We start from the raw sequence: 22,426 nt of genomic DNA on the forward strand, positions 1-22,426 counted from the left end.
CAGAATGGCTAGAATGTCATCTAGATTCACTCATTAGTGAGGATCGACGTAAGGGCAGGGAGATGAATGTTCTACTTGTATATTTGTATAGATTGATAGATTCTTGACTGACAAGGGAGTTAAAGGGTATGGGGGTGGACAGGAAAGTAGAGGCCACAATCAGCCATGATCTTATCAAATGGTAGAGCAGGCTTGAGGGGCCAAATGGCCTACTCCTGCTTCAAATTCATATGTTCGTATATTTTAGATTCAGGGATGATAAAACATTGAGGTCACAAAAAAGAGTGGTGATTCCATGCAAAATAGCTGGAGTAAGCCACTTTATTAGTGCCAATGTGCTCTCTAGTGTGATACTTTTGCTGTTAAGTAAGCCTTCCACAGAAAGGCACAAATGAAACTGGACATGGAGAATGATAAAACAATTGATTTTGAAAAGTCAATGGATCTGCAGTTTACCCAATTAGATCACAGGCTGCATGGTGGTAGGCTGACTGATCATGATGCACAGGATGAGGCTATCACATCCAAAGGCCAATTGCCTAAAGTGGGCACTCGGGTGACATATGTTCCAGAGGGTCCAGTGAATGAAGGGATGTGACTATTGTGGGATGTGCAGGAAAAGCTCCTGACAAGTTTAAATATTGGTTAAATGTTCAAGATGATGGCCAAGGGGTGAAGTCCATGGACTGGCAGAATGGAAAGTAAGAAAGTTCAGTGAGAGTTCCTATAGTGGGTCTGAGAGTGAATCTTGCATTAGAAAACGATCACATACTGGAGACAGTACGAGACCACACGAGACAGTGATCTTACAGTGATACTCCCAAAAGATATCGATGTACAAGTGGAGGCTGCAGCTTGAATAGATTACAGAATGAAAGGAGGGCTACAGAACAGTCTTGATATGAGGACTTCTGCTTCTAGACCTATTACTAGAAGTTTTGGTGGCTGCCAATATACTAGAGAACAAACTAATCAGAGAGCGGAAACAAAAGGAATTAGGTAGTTAGGAGGAATTTGGAGTTTATTCTGAAGTACCAGATCGGGGACAGCCAGCCTTGTCATAGATGGATTTGTACAGAAAAGTCCTTACAGATGGGGCTCATAAAGCTAAAGTGAGGCTAGTTTCTCACTTTGAAGGACGATTGGACAACACGGATGTTAGAGTGGACTGCCCCACTGCGGGAAAAGTAATTCTGGAAGTCTTTTTAGCTTTTTTGGCCACACATTGATGGGAGTGTAGATCAATTAACATAAAAGCCATGTTTCTGCAGGGTGAAAAATTTCAGAGAGAAGTGTTTCTGAAACTGCCTAAAGAGGCAAGTGATGCAGAAGGGAAACTATGGAAACTAAACAATGTGTTTATGGCCTGAATGATGTCTCGAGGGTGTGGCATTTTTTCAATGAGATCTGTTTTACTGAAAGCAGGATGTGTTCAACTAAAAGCAAATCCCACAATGTTTAATTGGTATCAAAAAGGGAAACTTTTAGGCATCTTCATGATGCATGTTGATGATTTCCTATGGAGCAGTACTGTGGAATTTAAGAAATGTGTTATTAATACAATTCAAGTGGAATTTAAGATTGGAAGTCAGGCTCTGGGGGCTTTTAAATATATTGATTTAGCTAGAATAGGTCTGGAATAACTTTGAATCAAGAATCCTATCTAGAGAGTGTTATTCCTATCCCAGTTAATCGTGCTAGGTCATCACAGAAAAGTAATGTCACATCTAAAGAAGAAATAGAGCAGTTGTGAAGCTTGATTGATCAGTTGAATTGGTTATGCATTGAGACAAGGCTGGATGCTAGTTTTGATGTATTAGAACTAAGTACTATGATGAAGCACCCTAAGTCGTGGATGAGAAATGCATACTTAGGTTTCCACCCTTGGGTGACCCAAAGAACTTGAAATTAGTTATTTTTAGTGATGCTTCTCATGCCAATCTTCCTGATGGATATCCAAGTACAGTTTTCATAATATTTTTGGTGGGTGAAAATGAGAAAAGTTGCCCTTTTGCTAAGAAAATAAAAAGGGTTGTTAAAAGTACTTTAGCTGCAGAAACACTGGCTCTTGTGGAAGCAGTGGATATGGGATTCTATTTGTCAAATATTTTCGGGGAAATTCTATACAAGGGGTGTACTCAAAACAGTTTGCCTATTGAATGTTACATAGATAATTGTTCCTTGTAGGATAATGTACACGCGACAAGAAGTGTGACAATAGATTAAGGATTGATCCTGGGAGCATGAAGTAAATGTTAGACAGAAAGGAAACTGCCAAGATAAAATGGGTTGATGCAAGTCATCAATTATCTGATTATTTCAATAAAAGGAGTGTTTGTGCCGAAAGATTATTGTGGGGTCCTAGAAAAGGGATGTCTTGTAATGTAATGCTTTATGGAGAACATAGAATGCTATGTGGTTCTATGAATAGGTATGTAACTTGATATATTAATTTAGGTAAATGTGGGTATATATGGACTTGCCAGTATATGTGGGAAATAATGGTAATATTGTATGTGGATATGGATAATTATGCACAGGGGAAGGATTATAAATATCTGCCCATGAATATCTAGGCATGGACATGTAGGCCCATAGAGATATAGGTGAGCTGCTTATTGGTGGGTATATATGGGTAGTCATGAATTGATGTGTTGGAAATAGTCATTTGGTAGTAAGAACTTGAGTATTGTTGAGAAAAGAGACACTTCGAAGTCTCGATCAGTGCAAGATGAAAAGCTTCGACATGATGTGTTGGAATTGGTGTGGGGCCATAGTTGTTCAGTATAGACATGTAGAATTAGAAACATGTTGGCGGGATGCCATTGATGGATAGATAAGTGGCTATAGATAGCCACATGGAAATGGATGAGCATATGTAGACACGGATGGGCCTGTATGGAGGAATTTGGTTACAGGTAGTTATAGATGGACATGTGTATGGAGAGTTATGTAGCTACAGGCAGGTGGGGGGAGGGCATGTGTGTTGCGAGGATGTGGATACACATAGTTATGAATGGATTTGTATGAAGCTGTACATATGTACAGGTAGCTATGGATGGTAATGTATGGAGGGGTGTCTGGGTAAAAGTAGTGATGGACGTATGTGTGAAAAGGAATGTGGGTATTGGTAGTCATACATAGATGTGTATTGGTGTAGATAAGTATGAATCAGTATATAGGAGATGTAGGTATAGGTAGTTATAAATGGGGGTTTGCATATGGGTTGTTACAGATAAATGTATATAGAGGGGGAGTGGGCATAGGTAGTTATGGTTCTAGCTATTTTACTTGGTTCAGCATACTTCAACAATTGTTGCTAGTGAAGAGGGACATCTAATTTTCAGTGTGCGAAGACCAATGCAGCAGAAAGGCAAAATGTGTCACACAGATTAAAACTTTGCTACAAGTTAGCTTGTGGCTGATCATCAGCCAAGGATTTGAAGGAATCCCACTGCATATTTGCCCTTTATAAATGAAAGCACTCACGATATCAAGACCACAAATGACTAACCCAATAATGGGATAGGGGACTGCAAAGATGCAGTTTCTAACATGGGACATAGAAGGTTTGAATATGATATGGATAGACCAAATCACCCAATGGGTATTCTGTTGAGCGATTTGGATGATCCACATCATGTTTAAGAGATTAATGTCTCTGAACTCCTGTGAGAATGCTTATAAATTTGAGCATAGGATACAAGAAACTTGACTGGAAGGGTAACATGGAATATTAGATAAGAGATGGAAACAATAAAGAGACTTATTTTAGTAATGGAAGAATGTCAGTAAGAGAAACAGAAATGGAGGGTACCAGCTAAACTTCTCTGTAAAGGGAAAAACACAATGTTGGTGTGTGATGGGGTGAGATCCTGAACACCTTTAGCCAAAAGTTGAAAAAATATCCCAGTTTACCTGACAGGAAATTTTTAGTGAACCTGAAGTTAAATTATTCAACAGGAATATAATTCACTTGTACGCACTGATGACAGATTATGGAGATGTGGTAATTGAACAGTTATGTAGAGTTGGAATTAGTAGAGAAAATGTTGAAAATCCATGAGAACACTGGTGATGTGTAGAGGAGGAAGATGTGGGTATGGTTCTAAATGAATACTCTGTGACTGTCTTCACAAAAAAGGGAGATAATGCAGACATTGCAGTTAAGGAAGAGGAGTGTGAAGTATTGGATGTGATAAACATAGGGAAAGAGGAAGTATTAATGGGATGGGCTTGAAAGTGGAAAAATCAACAGGGCTGGATGAAATGTATCCCAGGCTGTTAAAAGAAGGCAGGGAGGAAATTGCGGAGGGTCTGATTATCATTTTCCAATCCTCATTGGATACAGGTGAGGTGCTGGAGGATTGGAGGTCTGCTAATGTTGCACCTTTGTTTAAAAAGGGAGCGAGGGATTAATTGAATAATTACAGGCCAGTCAGTCTAACCTTGGTAGTCAGAAAATTATTGGAATCAAGTGGTCTGCAGGAAATGACTCAATGCTGTAAAAAGGAATTCATTCCCGGGACTTTGTCAAGTATCCACCAGACAAATCGTGAGGCCAGAGAATCGGGTCAAAAACTATCAAACTCATGAGCCATCTTCTGAAAGTAACAGCATACCAGGAAGAATGAAAAAGAAGCAAGGTTTAGAATAAAGATTGGCATCCGAAGCAGTAAAGGAATCTGCAGAAATTATTTAGGAAGAAGAGTTTTTCAAAGAATATAGGGTAAATTCATTAATCATGTGCTATCAGTGAGACTTTGCTGTAATCCTATCCTATGATCCCAGTGGGATATTGCTATCCCATGATCTCAGTGGGATATTGCTATCCCATGATCTCAGTGGGATATTGCTGTAATCCTATCCTATGATCCCAGTGGGATATTGCTATCCCATGATCTCAGTGGGATATTGCTGTAAACCTATCCTATGATCCCAGTGGGATATTACTATCCCATGATCTCAGTGGGATATTGCTATCCTATGATCCCAGTGGGATATTGCTATCCCATGATCTCAGTGGGATATTGCTATCCTATGATCCCAGTGGGATATTGCTGTACCCCTATTCCATAATCCCAGTGGGACATTGCTGTAACCCTATCCCATGATCCCAGTGGGATATTGCTGTAACCCTATCCCATGATCTCAATGGGACATTGCTGCAACTCTTTCCCATGATCCCACTGGGACAATGCTGTAACCCTAACCCATGATCCCAGTGGGATATTGCTGTAACCCTATCCCATGATTCCAGTGGGACATTGCTGTAACCCTATCCCATGATCCCAGTGGGACAGCACAGTAACCCTATCCCATGATCCCAGTGGCATATTGGTGTAACCCTATCCCATGATCCCACTGGGATATCACGGTAAGTCTATCCCATGATTCCGGAGGCATATTGGTGTAACCCTATCCCATGATCCCACTGGGACATCACGGTAACCCTATCCCATGATTCCAGAGGCATACTGGTGTAACCCTAGTTTTGCAGCAGGTCCAGCTTTTTGCAGAATGTTTTTTAAACTAGCATAAAAGGTTGAGGAATCTCTAGTCGCGTTGAATGTAATTTGCGCTTGAAATTCCTCTATCTGCTGTGTTGGTTTGGCCTGAGGAAAATAGCACAACCCAGAGGAAACACCAACCCCTTACGTTATATGTGACTAAAAGCATTGCACAGAATTGAAAATTGGAGCTTGTTTGGTGATAAAATTTGACTAAAGATGTTTGAGCTCTGGGGTACATACAGAGATTGTACTAGTTAGAGAAGAAGGACCAATAAAGGGGTTTTTCAATTAGCACTGGAAGAGTTAAGTGATAAGGCTACCTATGATGAGTGTCACAAGGAAAGGTGTTAGGTTGTTACTGGCTGGGAAAGTTGAAGGCAATAAAATATGACTGGATAATGTAATGGATTGGGCGGGTGTAACTGAAGCGCTGATTCAATCCACTCAACAGTGACTGGAAAGAATGGACACAAACCTCCAGAGTAGGGAGGGCACAGAGAAAATAATTGATGGGTATGAATGTATGACTATGTAGGTTGAGGACGTTATAGATGGGTGAACATGGACTGGGATGTGTATAGAGATAGTGTCAAAAGCTATGCATGGAGGGATAGATATGAGGACTATGTATGAAGGAGCACCAATGTCAATAATGGTATATATGGGGACTCTGTATGATGGGGTACATATGAGGCATAGGAATGGAAGGATACATACAGATAGCTATGTATGTGTATTAATTTAACACTGCACACATCATATCCTTAAACAAGTATAGTTGGGTATAGATAAGTAATATTAAATACATGCCATTCTTTAATGTTTAATTAAAGCCTGTTCATCTCGTTACAATACCAAAGATGTCAGGGGTGTAAAATTTTGCCATGCTCAGAATATTGCTGGAAAATAAAATCTTACCATTGGTCCTTGCATGACACCCATCTGAGCACCTCCTGCTTTCTCGTCAAACCCTTGTGCCATTTGAGAAGCGAAGTTCTGTTGAAGTAAAAAAAGATTAAATTAACTGGGTAACTGTGTTTCACTGTCAAAATATGTATCATCTGTTCCAGAAATACCAGCAAGAATGAAATCTTACATCCACATGCATCATACCACAAAGTCTCAAGTCATTTGTTTGGGGTTTATTATGCTCTGAATAACCTTGTTGGTTAGCATTGTGGGGGATGGCTTCAAATTGAGACAGTTAGAACAAAAGTCTCCTCCCTCTGCTGGGCCTGACATGAAATGTGTTTGTGCAGTCCCAATTCTGGTATTGGCGCACGTTGTCCTACATTACAAATCAGTCCATTAATTGGCAAAAATTGACAATCTAACCACTGGAAGGGGAAAATATGAAACTGAGGCTGAGGCATACTTTTGGGCAGAACAGAGGGATGTTTTATTTCATTTATTTGAGTGCCATTGCATCATAGAATGGTTATAGGACAGAAGGAAACCATTTGGTCCATCATATCCGTGCAAGAGCATCTCAGCTAATCTCACTCCCCTGCCTTTTCCCTGTAGCCCTGCAAATATTCTCTTTTCAAAGCCACAATTGAACCTGTCTCCACTGTATGCTCAGGCAGTGCAAACCAGTTCCCGATCACTTGCTGCATAAAAAAGTTTTTTTCTCGTGTCACTGTTGGGTCTTTTGCCAATCACCTTAAATTGGTGTCCTCTGGTTCTTGATCCTTCCACCAATAGGAATGGTCTCTCTCTATCTACTTGTCTAGTCCCCATATAATTTTGAACATGCCTATCAAATCTCCTCCCAACCAAAGTGTACCTTTCTTTACAACATAACTATGGCTTCTATTTAAGTGTTCTGGGTATAGATGCAGGTATTACTCCCACTGATGTAGAATCAAATAACAGCAGTTGGTGATTTGCTGCCATTGAAGTTCAGTGCATTTGTTCCATTAAATTATAAATCAGAATTACAAGAAGTTTTGTATTGCTATTGAAGTCTTGTCACTATTCAGTCTGCCTTGACTACTTTTAGATTTAGGATACTACATTTTATACCTCCTTAGCTCTGACCCAAGCTGGAAATGATATACCTCAAGCTGGACCATGTAACTAACTATTGTACTATTGTAACTAATGCAAATATATATTATTGTTGCAGTCATCAAATATTTCTCTTCCTCTTATTTCAACATGTGAACTAATTTAACAGCTGGCAATAATAATAAAGAAGAAAAATTGCAAGACTGTAACTGCTTGGGTGGGTCTTAGTACAGTTTGTGAACTTCATCTAACTTTTGTTTTACACAAACATGCTCCCAAACAATTTTCTGATGTTACTAAAATACACCAGTTAGTCCAGAGCGCATTGCACACAGAGTAATAAATAGACAGAAGTGTTACATACAATGTTAGATCCCAGAATGTGTTATGTATAGTGTTATAGATAGCTGGAGGGTGTTACATACAGAGTAATAGGTACTCCAGAGTGTGTTATTTACAGATTTTCATTGGGCCATCACTGCAATTTTCATGGTTTAGTAATTGTAATAGTGTCTTGTGTATTAGCAATTTCTGCTTAGAGCATAAATAGAAAGATCGACTGTAAATGAATCTATGACTCTATAACAGGGGAATGGGGCTGGCTGGTTTTCTTCATAGACAGGTGGCATTGGCTTGAGGATGGCCTCCTTCCGTACTGTAAATTACTCTATGACTCTTTTCCCTAAGGGACCACTCGCGTAAATCTTTTCTACAAGCTCTCTAAAGCCTTCACATTCTTCCTGAAGAATGGTGCCCAGAATTGGACACAGTAGTCCAGTTAAGGTCGAACCAGTGTTTTTATAAAGGTTCATCAGAACTTCCTTGCTTTTGTACTCTATACTCCTGTTTATAAAGCCCAAGATCCCATATGTCTTTTTAATCACTTTTTAATTTCTCAACTGGTCCTGCCACCTTCAGTAATTTATGTACATTTACACCCAGGTCTCTCTGCTCCTGCACCCCCTTCAGAATTGTATCCTTTATTTTATATTGTCTTTGCACATTCTTCCTACCAAAATGAACCACTTCACCCTTCTCTGTATTAAATTTAATCTGCCACTTGCCTGCTCATTCCACCAACATGTCTATGTCCTTTTGAACAGCAGCCTCCTCACAGTTCACAATATTTACACATTTTGTGTTACCTGCAAATTTTGAAATTGTGCCCTGTACACCCAAGTCTAGCTCATTAATATACCTCAGGAAAAGCTAGTACTAGTACTAGCTAGTGGTCCTAGTACTAAGCCCTGGGGAACCCCTCTTTATACTTTCCCCCAATCTGAGAAACAATCATTCATCACTACTCTCAGTCTCCTGTCACTCTGCCAACTTTGTACCATGTTGCCACTGTCCCTTTTATCCCATGGCCTTTAACCTTGTTGGCAAGCTTGTTATGTGACACTTTATCAAATGGCTTTTGGAAGTCCATATGCACTACATCAACCACATTACCATCATCAACCCTCTCTGTTACCTCTATTCATATATCTAATATATCTAAGTAAATGTTAGTTTTGTCCCAGAATATTGTTTCTAAAAGCTTTCCCACAACCGAGGTTAAACTGACTAGCCAATAGTTGCTGGGCTTATCCTTACGCCCTTTTTTGAACAAGGATATAACTTTTGCAATTCTCCAATCCTTTGGCACCACCCCTGTATCTAAGGAGGATCAGAAGATTACGGCCAGTCCCTCCACAATTTCCACCCTCTCTTCAGCACTGAAATACTTTCTTTTAGCAATACTGTCACCCCTCCTCCATTCTTTCCTTCTATACCTTTCCTGAACAACTTACTTCCAGGAATATTTAGTGCCCAGTCTTTCCTTTCGTTGATCCAGGTCTCTGTTATCGCCACAATATCATATTTCCATGTGGATGTCTATGCTTTCAGCTCACTGACCAATTTACCATGTTTTGTGTATTTACATATATGCACTATAAACATAATTTAGACCTTATTGAACTCCATCTTGGTCTGACCGTAACTAATCCCTTACTTTTTTTTACTCTAGTGCTCTATGACTCTCCCAATTCTTTCTGCACCTCATTTTTCCTTTCTAATGCTGCATTCTGGTTGTCATCCCCCTGCCAAATTAGTTTAAACTTCCCCAACAGCATGAGCAAACCACCCAAGAGGGCAGTGATCTTGGACTGTTGAGGTGCAACATGTCTGGCCTATATAGGTTGCACCTTCCCTAGAACTGACCCAATGTCCCAGGAAACTCAAGCCATCCCCCTACTAAGAACAGAAGAGTTAGGAGCAGTTATAGACCATTCGGCCTATAGAGCCTGCTCCGCCATTCTATACGATCATGGCTGGTCTTTTGCCTCAACTCCACTTTCCCACACAACCAAACCCTCTGGGGTTGAGAATTCCAAAGATTCACAACTCTTTGAGTGAAGGAATTTCTCCTCATCTCAGTCCTAAATGATCGGCCCCTTATCCTAAGACTGTGCCCACCATGTTCTAGATTCCCCAGTCAGGGGAAACAATCTACCCTGTCAAACCCCTTCAGAACCTTGTATGTTTCAATGAGATCACCTCTCATTCCTCTAAATTCTAGACGGTATAGGCCCAATTTATTCAGCCTCTAAGACAACCCACTCATCCGAGGGACAAATCTAGTGAATCTTCGTTGTACTACCTCCAATGCAAGTATATCCTTCGATAAATATGGAGACCTAGGGTGGGATTTTTTGCACCCACCCGCCGCTGTGATCTTCTGGTCCCACCGCAAATCAATGGACTTCTGGCTGGGGCGCTGCCTTACCCACGGCGGGTCCCACCCACAACGTGGCCAGAAAATCCCGGCCCAAAACTGTGCATAGTGCTCCAGGTGTGGTCTTAACAAAGCCTTGTACAATTGTAACAATTCCCCATGATAATATCTACTGTCTCTGCTTCTAAGGGACCAACACTTACTTTAACTATTCTCTTCCTTTTTATATATTCACAAAAGTTCTTACAAACTGTTTTTATATTCCTGGTTATCAACTTTTTGCTGGCCCTTTGCTGGTTTCTAAAGCACTCCCAAACCTCAGTCTTATTACTATTCTTTGCAACAATTATAAGCCTCTTCTTTTAGTCTAATACTATCTTAACTTCCTTAGTGAGCCTCAGATGGATCTTTCTTGCTGAGTTTTTGTTTTGCAATGGAATGTATTTTGTTGAACATTTGAATTTTTAAAAAATGTTTCCCACTGTTTATTTACCACCATACCTGTTAGTCTATTTACCCAATCAACCTTAGCTAGTTTTCCCCTCATATTGATATAATTGGCTTTAAGATTAAATTTAGGATTCTTATTTGGACTCGAGTATGCCACTTTCAAACTTAACATGGAATTCAACTGTATAATGATCAATTTTTCCCAGCAGATCATATGAGATTAACAATTAACCCTGCCTTATTGCACAACACTAGATCTAAAATAGCTTTACCCCGAGTTATTCCACAACATATTGCTGCAGGAAACTGTCATTAAAACATTCTACAAAGTCATTTTCCAGACCACATTGGCTAATTTGATTGGTTCAACCTATATGAAGATTAAAGACCCCACAATCATTACATTGCCTTTGTAACAAGCTCTAATTGTTTGTCGCTTAATTCTCTGTCCAAAGCTTTAATAACCGTATGGTGGCCTATAAACTACTCCCAATGGGATTTTCTGTTCCTTATTATTCCTGATCTCCACCCGTACTGATTCTACTTCCTGATCTTCTGAGACAAGATGCTTTCTCACTCCTGTCCTTATGTCATCATGGCTACTCCTCCTTTTTCATTCTGTCTGTCTTTTCGAAATCTGTACCCTGGAATATTTATTTCCCAACATTGGTCACTTTGTAATCATCTCTCTGTGATGGCGATTAGATCTAAATCATTTACTTATGCCACTATTTATACCGCTAGTCCACCTGTCTTATTGTGAATGATTTATGCAATCAGATAAAGAGCCTTTTATATTTTTACTAATATTATTTGCATCCTAGACCATCTCTCCAGCCATTCATCCACTCTATCCTCCTATTTTTATACTCACCAGCACATGGTGCCAGAAGTATCCTGAAGATTACTATCCTTGAGGGCCTGCTTTCTCGTCTCCTTCCTATCTCCCTAAAATCTGACTGCAGGACCTCACCCCTCTTTCTACCAATGCCGTTGGTACCAATATGGACCATGACCTCTGGCTATTCACCCTTCCATCTCAGAGTGCTCTGCAGCCGCTCAGTGACATCCTTGACCCTGATGCCAGGGAGGCAACATACCAGCTCTAAAGAAAAGTCATACGGACTCGAAACGTTAATTCTGTTTCTCTCGCCCCAGATGCTGTCAGACCTGCTGAGTTTTTCAAGCATTATCTGTTTTTATTTCAGATTTCCAGCATCTGCAGTATTTTGCTTTTATATTAAGCATCCTGGAATCATGTCTGCGGTCGATAGTACACCTGCCTGTTCCCCTAACTATAGAATCCCTTATCACTATTGCTTTTCCAATCTTCCTCCTGCCACCCTGTACAGCTGAGATACTTGTGGTGCCTTGAATTTGGCTTTGGCTGTACTCCATAGAGAAGCCAACACTCTCACCAGTACTCAACTGAATACCAGTTAAAGAGTGAGATGCACTCAGGGAACTCTGGACTACCTGTTTGTTCCTCCTTGACTGATTTGTGATCACCCATTCCATTTCTGCTTACATACCCTTAAGTCTCTTTATAGATCTGTCACAGGCTCAGCTAATTCACATTTCTATAAATAATATTTCTTAGTATATTACTTAGCAAAGTAGTAAATCTACTTTTTCATAATACTGACACCCTTCTGCACTTGATATTGACAACTACCTCCAGAACTATACAATCCATGTAGCTTTCAGCCATGCAGTTGCACCACCGTAATGTCAGCTGCTGCTCAAGCTCTGAATCCCAGAGCTTAAGCTCCTCCAGTTGACGATACTTCCTGCACGTGTGGGAACACCAGGATATGAGAAGCTTCCTGGAGTTCCCACATGAAACAGGATGCACATGTTTGACTGTTACATAAATTAATTTGTCAGATCTTGAGTGTGTGCAAAATAACTTATGTCTCTGCCTACATTCTACCAGTCACTGCATATAAAGTAATTCATTGTGTATAAATATTTTGAGATATGTCTGAGAAATCTGATATAAATGCAAGTACACCTGTCTGCCTTTTTTCAGATCTGATTGTTTCTTTCACACATTTAGACTGTCTGCTTCAATGGTCAAATCTAAGCAACTCGTTCTTTGAGATTAATGTACAAAGAGAATTTGTGCACAACATATAACTAACTCTGCTGTCTCTTTATAGATCTGTCACAGGCTCAGCTAATTCACATTTCTATAAATAATATTTCTTAGTATATTACTTAGCAAAGTAGTAAATCTACTTTTTCATAATACTGACACCCTTCTGCACTTGATATTGACAACAATGAATCATGTAAACTTCTACTATTAACTAGTCAGAGTCAATACTCCCTGATACTTTGCATTAATCTGAGTGGAAGTTCTGGGGAATTGTTTAATTTCTGTACCAGTGTGTTTTTTTAAGTTGAAAAGCAATTATCGCCAATTTGGGCAGCTTTGACATTTTTGGTTCTAGGATTAAAAATAGCATGAAAACAGAATCTCATGTGTTAGGAAATGGCTGCCAATCTCAATTTGAAATTTAAAATGGCCATGAGGTGATTAAAAAAAGATCAGGAGATCAGACAGCATGAAAGAAGATTATGTTCCTATCAGACTGATTCCAAAACCTCATCCAATGAATCAGATTCAGATATAGAGCTTAGAACTCAACATTGGCTCGTGCTGTTTTGATAGGTAAATGGATTATCCAATGTGAAACTGAGCTATAAAGATCAGAAAGTTCTCTGGTTCCATCCCTCGGCTGTGCTAAGTTAGTTTAGCTCAGCTGATGCTAGTGATAAGCATGCTGCAATTGACTTCACTGTCGCTGGGTTAAGGACGGGGAAAAGTTCTGTCAGGGTTCCATTTCCTGATCATTATCCAGTGTGGATATGGGAATGGGGCTGAATTGTGATTCGCCCCACAGTCAAATAATCTACTCATAGGGGTGATGATGTGCAAAAGTTACACCATGTCAGGATAGGATGGAATTAATAAATCTTTGCCTGAACTTTTTCATATGTATGTATCTTTGTATGTATGTTACTTCAGTGAGTGAGGCAGCTTAATTCTTAATGAAGGTTGCAAGCTGCACTGGTTGGCAGAGATATACAAATCCTCAGACTTGGCACAGCGTTCATCTTATTAAAGTCATTGTTTTCTAATTGAAATAAAAAAAGTGATGGGGCAGAGAGAATGGAAACTCAAACACAAAGATGATACAATTCAGACTTGGGAAGCAGAGGGACTGGGTTGCGCATCAAAGAGCAAATTAAGCTCCTGTTAGTTCAGTTGTACTTACTCCGCCGAAGTCAGACATGCCAGATGATCCAGGTGGTCCGGGTGGGCCAGGATTTCCAGGAGTTCCAGGTTCTCCATCTCTACCACGGGGTCCAGGCACGCCCTGAAATTAGATGAAAACACCTCCAAATTAGAAAACAAAATTTAAATCATGCAGAAATGAACAGCAAACTCATCAGGATTTACCAGGAACTGGAGAAATGCTACTTTTGCACATACAAAGCACTAAAGTTCAGCTCTCAGTGCCTGCAGTTCTAGAGACACATTTTTCTGATTCTGCTACAGTCCAGTCTGGGATCCTGTAACATGTCTTGCTATTTTACCGAAGTTACTACATTGTATGGAACCAGTAAAAAGAAATGTGCTAAGATCACTTACTGCTTCACCCTTCTCTCCACGTGGTCCCCTTGTGCCCTGCTCTCCAGATGGTCCCTAATAGCAAAGCAAAGCAGAAATATTGACATTCAAAATGCTTTCTAAAATGCCAACCATCATCATAATGTTTGGAAGAAGGAACCTTTCAAGCACTCACCTGTGGGCCTGGAGGTCCTCTTGGTCCTACAACCTAAGATAAAAAAAGAAGTAAGTAAACATAGAGATTCCAGACTTGGAATCCTACCAATCCTGATGGAGCAGTATTTCAGCAGTAAATAAAGCCTTTAAGAAAATCAAACTTTAAAATATTTAAATTCTACATGAATGATTAATATCAAAATGAAAATTATTCAAAGGCTTTGGGCCAAGTCTTCAGCATCTTTATGTATACCACTTTGGTCAGTTTACTGATCGGATAAACGCTGATGCAAATACTTAAGCCAAAGCCCTAATATTCCTGTTACTTTCACCTTGAGTCAATACAACAGATGGTGAGGTGACAGGGTGGACCCCAGAGTTAAGCAGAAAAGTTAACACAATTTTCAATGATATTTAAAAGCATGAGTGTAACTTACATCTCTAATGTCCCCTGGTTCACCTTTTTGTCCCTAAATTTATTTGAAAGAAGAAAAGGGCATTAATACTTAAACTGCTGAGTGGAAACAGTGTGAAACAGCTTAGATCTTATTTTCTTTTTGCATAATAAACAGAATGCATGTGCGTATTTAAGCACACTGTAAAAATTTATATATTGGTGCAATTGCTTATTTAAATGTATTTCTAGGAACATATAGTCTCTTGCCAATAACTGTGCACATTGAGATAGCAATGACAAACATTTCAGGGGCAGGATGACAGGAGGGTTATTGTTTCCTTCTTCAGGGAGTTATTGGAATTGGCATTGTATCTTCCTTTTAAAAAATGCAGACAACAACACTTAAGAAATATTTGTGACTGTACCCAGGTTACGAGCAGTGATTGGTACTCAGAGCAGCATAGGTGATTACACTTGGGGTAGGGGCAGTAGCTGCACCCAAAATAATGTCCATGACTGTATTCAGTGCAGTGTCTAACTGTATTTGGGGTGATGTTAGTAGCTGGACTCAAGGCAGTGCCTGCAATTGTATTCAAGGTGCTGTCTTGTGACTGTAGTCAGGGCGGGGTCAATGACTGTAGATGGGATGGGGTCAGTGGATGTAGACGGGATGAGGTCAGTGATTGTCATCAGGGCAGGGTGAATGACTGTAGTCAGAGAAAGATCACTGATTGTCGTCAGATTAAGGTCAGTGACTTGTCATGGCAGGGTGAATGACTTTAGTCAGAGAAAGGTTAGTGACAGGCATCAGGCCATCAAGGTGGGTTATTGAATGTAGTCACAAAAAGGTCACTGACTTTTATCAAAGGTCATTGATTGTCTTCAGTCCAGGGTTAGTGACTGTAGTCACATGTCAGTGACTGCCGTCAGGGCAGGGTGAATGACTAGTCACAGGGAGGTCAGTAACTGTAGTCACATGTCACTGACTGGCATCAGGGCAGGGTCAGTGACTGTAGTCACAGCTCAGTGACTATCATCAGAGAAAGGACAGTGACTGTCATCAGGGTGGGGTGAATGACTGTCATCAGGGCAGGGTCAGTGACTGTCGTCATGGCAGGACCAATGACTGTTGTCAGGGCAGGGCCAATGATTGTAGTCAGATAAAGGTTAGTGCCTTCACTCAGGGCAGGAGCAATGATTGTATTCAAGCCTGTGTCAGTGATTGTGCTCAGGCCAAGGTCAATAATTGTACTCAGGTCAGTCTCAGGGACTGTGCTTGAGGCATTTTCAGGGATTGTACTCAGATCTATAACTCAGGTAAGTTCAAGACATTTTTGTTGGAATTGAATTGTGCACAACCCAAAACTTTATTATTATTATTACAAAAAAAGTGTTTCAAAATAACAACACTTAAAGAATGTAATTTTAACGTGGTAAATCCTGGGGTTCCTCTATACTTCTGCTCCAGGTGTGTTGACTGTGGATAATGTTACAATCTGTCTTTTGCACTGAGAAATGCCTCAGGCAAATGGTTGGTCAGTAGCCTTAACATTTCATTTATTCTAATTAAATGATTTTCTTCCAGCTGTGTGCAATAAATGTACTCCTCACTCTTTTCAGCAAATAGCAAATTCTATGGTAAATGTACATTGAGTCTGATCACCGGCAATAAAAATTAATCTCCATAAATCTGGGTTATAATGAACTTCATAAGGGACAAGATATGGAAATCAATTCACCTCTAAAGGATCATGGTGTGGTGTGGGTAATAGGACCTCTCTTCATAAAATCATTTGCACTCAATCGTTCCCTTTATATATTTCAAAGCACCTGACCCAGATAAAGGGGGTATTCTGTACGGTGGAGCTGTGCTGTTCCCACTAATGAGCTTCTACTCTCCTTAACTCTACACAACATTCCAGCTTGGACATTTTATGTTGAGGTCAATTGAAGCATGCAAGTCATTGATAGTGAGATCTTACCTTAGGACCTCTCTGCCCTGTGTGTGATAGGAAGGAAAAAAAAAATGATGCTTATACAGAGTCTTTCATGAAAGCTATATCCACATTTATATGATAGACCGTTCACAGATAGACCTTTAATAGAGACTGCCCTAGTTGGGATGGTGGTACATGATTAAAAACCCAGCCTTGGTTTACAACACTGGTGTGGGACAATGCCAAGCACATGTGTACCTGCATTTGACTGGCACTGAACTATGGCTGCAATGCAGATACAAATAACTAATTCTGTAATCATCAGGGAATTGTCTGTCGAGTACTCTTGATTTAGTGCAATAAAACCAGCAAGCACATATCAGAATTCCAAAAAGAAACTGCTAGCAAAATGACCTGTTAAAAAGCAAATTATCAGATAAAGATTAATCCTCCAGCAAAGATTTTTTAAAAAAATAAAAAGAGCTTCTTAAGTCAGCATATATTTTGGCAAAACAAAATTGCTCAGTTGGCATTAAGGCTTCACTAGATAATAAGCATAATCAAATATGTAACCTTAAACATTTGCAGCAAATACTTATTTTAAAAAGGCATAATCCGATTTAAAAAGATCTCATACTCCTCTTTTGCCTTTTTTATTTATTAGCAATAGCAGTAAGAAATATTCAAAGATTTTTCTTCCTTATTTTATCAGGGGACCAAAAATATGCAGCCCACCTGTGGCAAACTCTGCAGTATCAGGAGCCGAATTCACAACAATAAATTCAATGACTCAAGGCTTTCTGATTTGCACACATTGGTACAAAAGAAGGAAAAACATATCCTCAATTTCTGTCTAGACACCCAATTAGGAGAAATTTATGGACAAGTTTGACTGTGTGGAATTTGGCAAATAATTTACAAGTGACATCGAGGTACAGATGTTAATGTATTTACAGCTCAATCTGTTCCCACGAGAATTGGGAAATCTCAGGAGATTTTTTATAAATGTTATCAATCACAGGATTGCATTCAAATCACATGTCAAATGAAACAAGAACAGTGAGGGAATGCACAGTCCTTCTGCTAAAGTCAAATATTTAACAATTGGTAGTTTTGGAGATGGAAGCATTTGAGATGTAAATTTGTGGAACTAAGACATTCTCTTTTTTATTTTTAAATTGACTCAAATGTAGAGACTACTTGAAACTTGATTAAGTCAGCTTTCAGACATGAAAACAAGAATCGCTATGTGTGTGACACTCAGCTGGAGCCTGGCCCCCTCTGTGATTTGCATTTTATTTCACTATTGGGTACTTACATCTGGTGTACACAGTAGGAAAAATCCCAGTGAACTGCAAACTTTCTAATTCTATTAAAATAATCAGGGCCAGCTTGCAAAAACAGGCTGATCTGGATATCTTTGAATTTACTGCAGCAATGAATAAAACGACAGCAAAAGAGAAAGTACAAGAAAAAATACAGATTTCACCTTTTTGTTTGAAAACACAGCAGCCATTGATGGACAAACCTTCCCAGGGCAGACCTTCGTGGTTGTGTCCATGAATGGGGACTTTATAGTAATTTATTTATATAGGGAAAAAATAAATAAATTACGATCGCTGGGAGCAGCTCGGTCGTTCAGACAGACAGGGCAGCATTCTCCAAAAGGAATCTCAGGATTAGGGCAATCTTTAAGATCTTCGCAGATTATCTCGTCGCAAAGAATAATCCCAGCGTCACAGACACAGATTCTACAAGGCTCGGGTTTCCACACATCTTTGTCACTGTATCTCTGCCCATCTTGCATACAGTTCACTTTCAGGTCCTCTGTAAGTGAAGAGCGGGCGGAGAGGAGAAAAAGAGAGGGCAAGAAATCTTTTAGTCATGATACACACGACAGAATATTCGCGAGTTTCTGTACATATCTATTGGATTTAAGGGTTTTAATGTAAATATATATATATATATTTTGCGTTTAACACTTTCCAGGCTATAGAATAATATTGCGTGTACTATAGGAATTTATAAATATGGTTAGGAAAATATCAGTTTGCCTACACGTTATATATATAAATATCGCGCACATATATTTAAACATAAGTAGTTAGTTATCAATTATCTTAATTGTACGTAAGACCCTTATTAAATTTCCAAATTTGCATATTTTAAATTCGCGAAATCTACATGAAAACAGCTACGAGAGATTACCAAAGGATAGAATATCCGGTTTTAAATCTATAAATTTATTAGCTACTTCATTGAGGGGGAATAACTTTTTAAAGCAATTTTTATGCGTATGATAGAGATAATAGGAGTGCGCGCACACAATTTCCACCAGATGGCTCCATTGTATCATTCTACTCACTTTGTAACTCCGCAAAATATGCATATAAAATAAAACCCAATAAAATCGCGACATAAAAATTGATTTTACAATTCCTTTGCTGAAACTACTGTATTTCATTCCAGGTTTTATTTACTAAACCTGACTACTAGTTGCTCGGTATAAAAAATCCAGTAGACAGCGCTGTGTATCCATTGTGATCAAAATTGGGGAAATAGTCTATTGGAGATTGGAATATTAAATATGGATTTATGAATATGCAAAACGTTGTAAAATTAGCACTTTTTACATAACCGTATTTTTTAATATTAAAGACATGCCAATATCAGATATTAATTGCAATTACAGGTATTAAAGAGGCTGTCTCGCCTCTGGAATGTGCCCAGTTGCTGGTTTGGGATCAGGTTCTCTCCCATGTGTGAGCCCGGTAGACCCTCAGACCGAATGAATAGATCTCATTCTCAATTGACACACAGAGCCGCTGATTCACAGCCCACTGTCGGAACCAGGTTAAATAAATAGTAAGGGGATTGCAATCAATACACACACACAGTCTCTCCAAGCAAACAGCAAAGACACAAAAGCATCATTCAGAACCTGTTCACATCCAGCCCCTGCTAGCATTCCACTGTGTATCTCAACTGCAAACTTCCAGAACTAAACAACCTAAAGTTAACACAGTGTTCTGAAGCCATTATAGCACTTTAATTTAACATATATCTGCAACTATTGATTTATAATATTTCAAATATCTAACTAGCAATTTTGAAGTATATTTTACCGTTGAGAGATTTTTTACTGAGTATTCGTGCTAACTTGGCTAAAGGGACCAGATTACACGATCACTGTCAGAATCTCTGGGGTCAGGAGCTTCGAACTTTTTTTTACTATTTTAAGAAGGTGGGGAGTATTTCAGACAGCATGAAATCTTTCTCTGCCAGTTTACTAGCTGCGCCGCTCTGAAGTGTTCCTTTGTATCTTTGGACTGAGCGGAAAAGGTCTGATGTGTAACTGGCGCTTTTTAACCACAATATAATACAAACAAACAACTTTTAAAAGAGGAACGTGCATTTCATGTCTTTCCAGAGCCATCTGAACTCCAAATTTGATAATATTTTGAGGCTCGAATTTACAAACAAGTTTTTTTCTCTCTCTTTTAATGTAGTTTTATTTCTGCCCACAAACTGAAGTCTATAATCTTACAATCAAGGATCAGACACACTGCACCCGGCTCACCACTGGCCAGGTGTTTCAAACTTTCAGAAGGGGGGTGGGGGAAGGGGGTGGAATTGGTGTCTGCAGCCTCATGGGTGTTGACTGGTTGTAAAATGGTAGAAGAAATTGTGACAAGCTTCTCTTGAAGGGCGAAGACAGACAGAAGGCTAGAGAGAGAGAGCCGAGGCGGTGTCAAGTGACACAGAAAGCTATCCTTTCTTGTTACATCGTTCTACCTTTTATTGTTTCTTTCTGTTGTCGCTGAGTTTAGACGAGCACATTTCAAGTTTCATAATAAACGTCGGATTAGTTTAAATACCGAGGCAGATGCTCGAATTAGGTTACCAGATGCATCAATTAGGCTTTTAAACGCATTTTAATTGGTAAAATTCACATTAACTGCAATTGGTAAGCATAGCTTATTGTGGTTAAAATATAGGAAAATAAAGTTGAGTTAAACGAAAAGGATTTTAGGATCTGTGGACAGTATTCTCTGAATATGCTAAAGTTATATAGTCCAAGTCTCTGTCCCAGTCTTTTTCTTATTCCTTGTGCACCGTGAATAGCAGGCTGTCAGGGTGCTGGGCAGGGCTGTTTGATCCCTAGGCTGGGCCCCTCTGGAGGAGGCGCTTCACCGACCCCCTCCCCCCACCCCCTCCAGCCTGGCCACCTATCAATCTCTTGCAATTTCTACCTCTCCTCACGCCATCCCACCGTAAAATTTGTGTGGTTTTTTTTCAACCTTTCCTCTTGCTCTCCTCCAGTGCCTGTTTTATGGGTTTGGCTGCCAAGACTTGACACAGGAGCGGTTCTAGACTCCAAGTTTTTTTGGAGCAATTTCTCATAAAAGCATCACTTTCCCAGCTCCACTGCCCTCCTTGCATACTCCACACTTAATATGGTTTGATGACTTTAACAAAGATCCAAGTTAATGTATCCTTCTAAACAGGCTGCAAAGTTTTCTCCTGGTTCCTAACCTCAAATGTCAGGAATTGGACGTTGAAGATTTTTTTTTTAAATAAGGAATTTCGATGGGCTGGAGAAATTCTGAACTTCGGTTCTGCCGGATTAAAGCTTTCCAGTTTAGTTGTGGATTACTCATTCAAACACACCATTCTCCCCAGGACCTGCTCATACTTTGGAGTGGGCAAATCCTGCTCCTTAATCCCGGAATCCCCTCTCTCTCACCCCCACCATCACAATCCCAACAGTTCAGAAAAATCTCGCTTCAAACTTTAAGAAGGTTTCATGCTGACACGATACAACAAAGAGATACATAACCCACTTCCATATGCGTTCCCCCAGTTACCTTTAAACAGTCCCACAAACGTTTTTAATACAAAATAAATAAAAAGAATCATAAAATATTTCAGAACTAAGCAATTCTCTGTTCCCTTCCCCCAAACTTTTCATTTCTGAATTTACAATTGAAGACCCTTCTAGTAAACTGATCACAAACTTTTACTTTACACGTATTCGCTTTTTGCAAGCAAAATTATGCAATTTTTTTTTGAAGAATGAAAAAAGTATACTTACGAATATCTGCGTTTTGGCATTTGACAACAGCTAATAGAATGGCTTGCGTTGCTGCAAGCAGCACTAACGTTCGGGAGTCCACAAACCTGAGCATATCTAAATATTAGACATGCAGAGTCGTTATGTGGATGAGGAGAGAAGAGTCCCACAATTACCGCGCCGTCATAAAGTCAACCTTGGAACGGGTAAAAAAGGTATCCAGTACCGGGCCCCAGCAGAAACTCAGTGCTCTCTGCTCTGGGCCGGGTACCGCAGTTTTAAGTCCGTTCTCCCTTCAATGACTGCGTATATCCCCACTGTTTGTGAATCCGATCCACCCCTTTGACCCCCAGCCGAGTTGTAATCCGACCCACTCCAATCCTTTGCTTGCTCTCCCCATTCACGGAAGCCCCTCCTTCCAGCCCAGCCTGAAGCCCCAAAATACTGTACTTTTTTTTAAAAAACGAACTTTCTGAAAATAAAATTGAGTGAACGTTATCATTGTGTTTAAAAGACCCTTACTGTTAAAA

The 22,426-nt window shown here is 39.7% G+C and overlaps 1 protein-coding gene across 1 annotated transcript in view; it reads right to left on the minus strand.

Annotated features, from left to right (window-relative positions):
• The window catches only part of LOC144672611 (uncharacterized), an 89,945-nt gene extending 67,760 nt beyond the window's left edge, over positions 1–22,185 (minus strand). Inside the window, exons 1-8 of the mRNA XM_078534430.1 lie at positions 21,918–22,185; positions 18,437–18,649; positions 16,868–16,884; positions 14,926–14,958; positions 14,508–14,540; positions 14,354–14,407; positions 13,977–14,078; positions 6,432–6,509 (exon numbers count right to left, since the gene is read on the minus strand). Coding sequence (XP_078390556.1) covers positions 6,432–6,509; positions 13,977–14,078; positions 14,354–14,407; positions 14,508–14,540; positions 14,926–14,958; positions 16,868–16,884; positions 18,437–18,649; positions 21,918–22,011 — 624 coding nt within the window. The 5' untranslated portion in view covers positions 22,012–22,185. The remainder of the gene's footprint in view (positions 1–6,431; positions 6,510–13,976; positions 14,079–14,353; positions 14,408–14,507; positions 14,541–14,925; positions 14,959–16,867; positions 16,885–18,436; positions 18,650–21,917) is intronic.
• Between the last annotated feature and the right edge of the window lie 241 nt (positions 22,186–22,426).

Source organism: Cetorhinus maximus, chromosome X (assembly GCF_964194155.1).
Source record: "Cetorhinus maximus chromosome X, sCetMax3.hap1.1, whole genome shotgun sequence".
In the NCBI taxonomy this organism is placed as follows: Eukaryota; Metazoa; Chordata; class Chondrichthyes; order Lamniformes; family Cetorhinidae; genus Cetorhinus; species Cetorhinus maximus.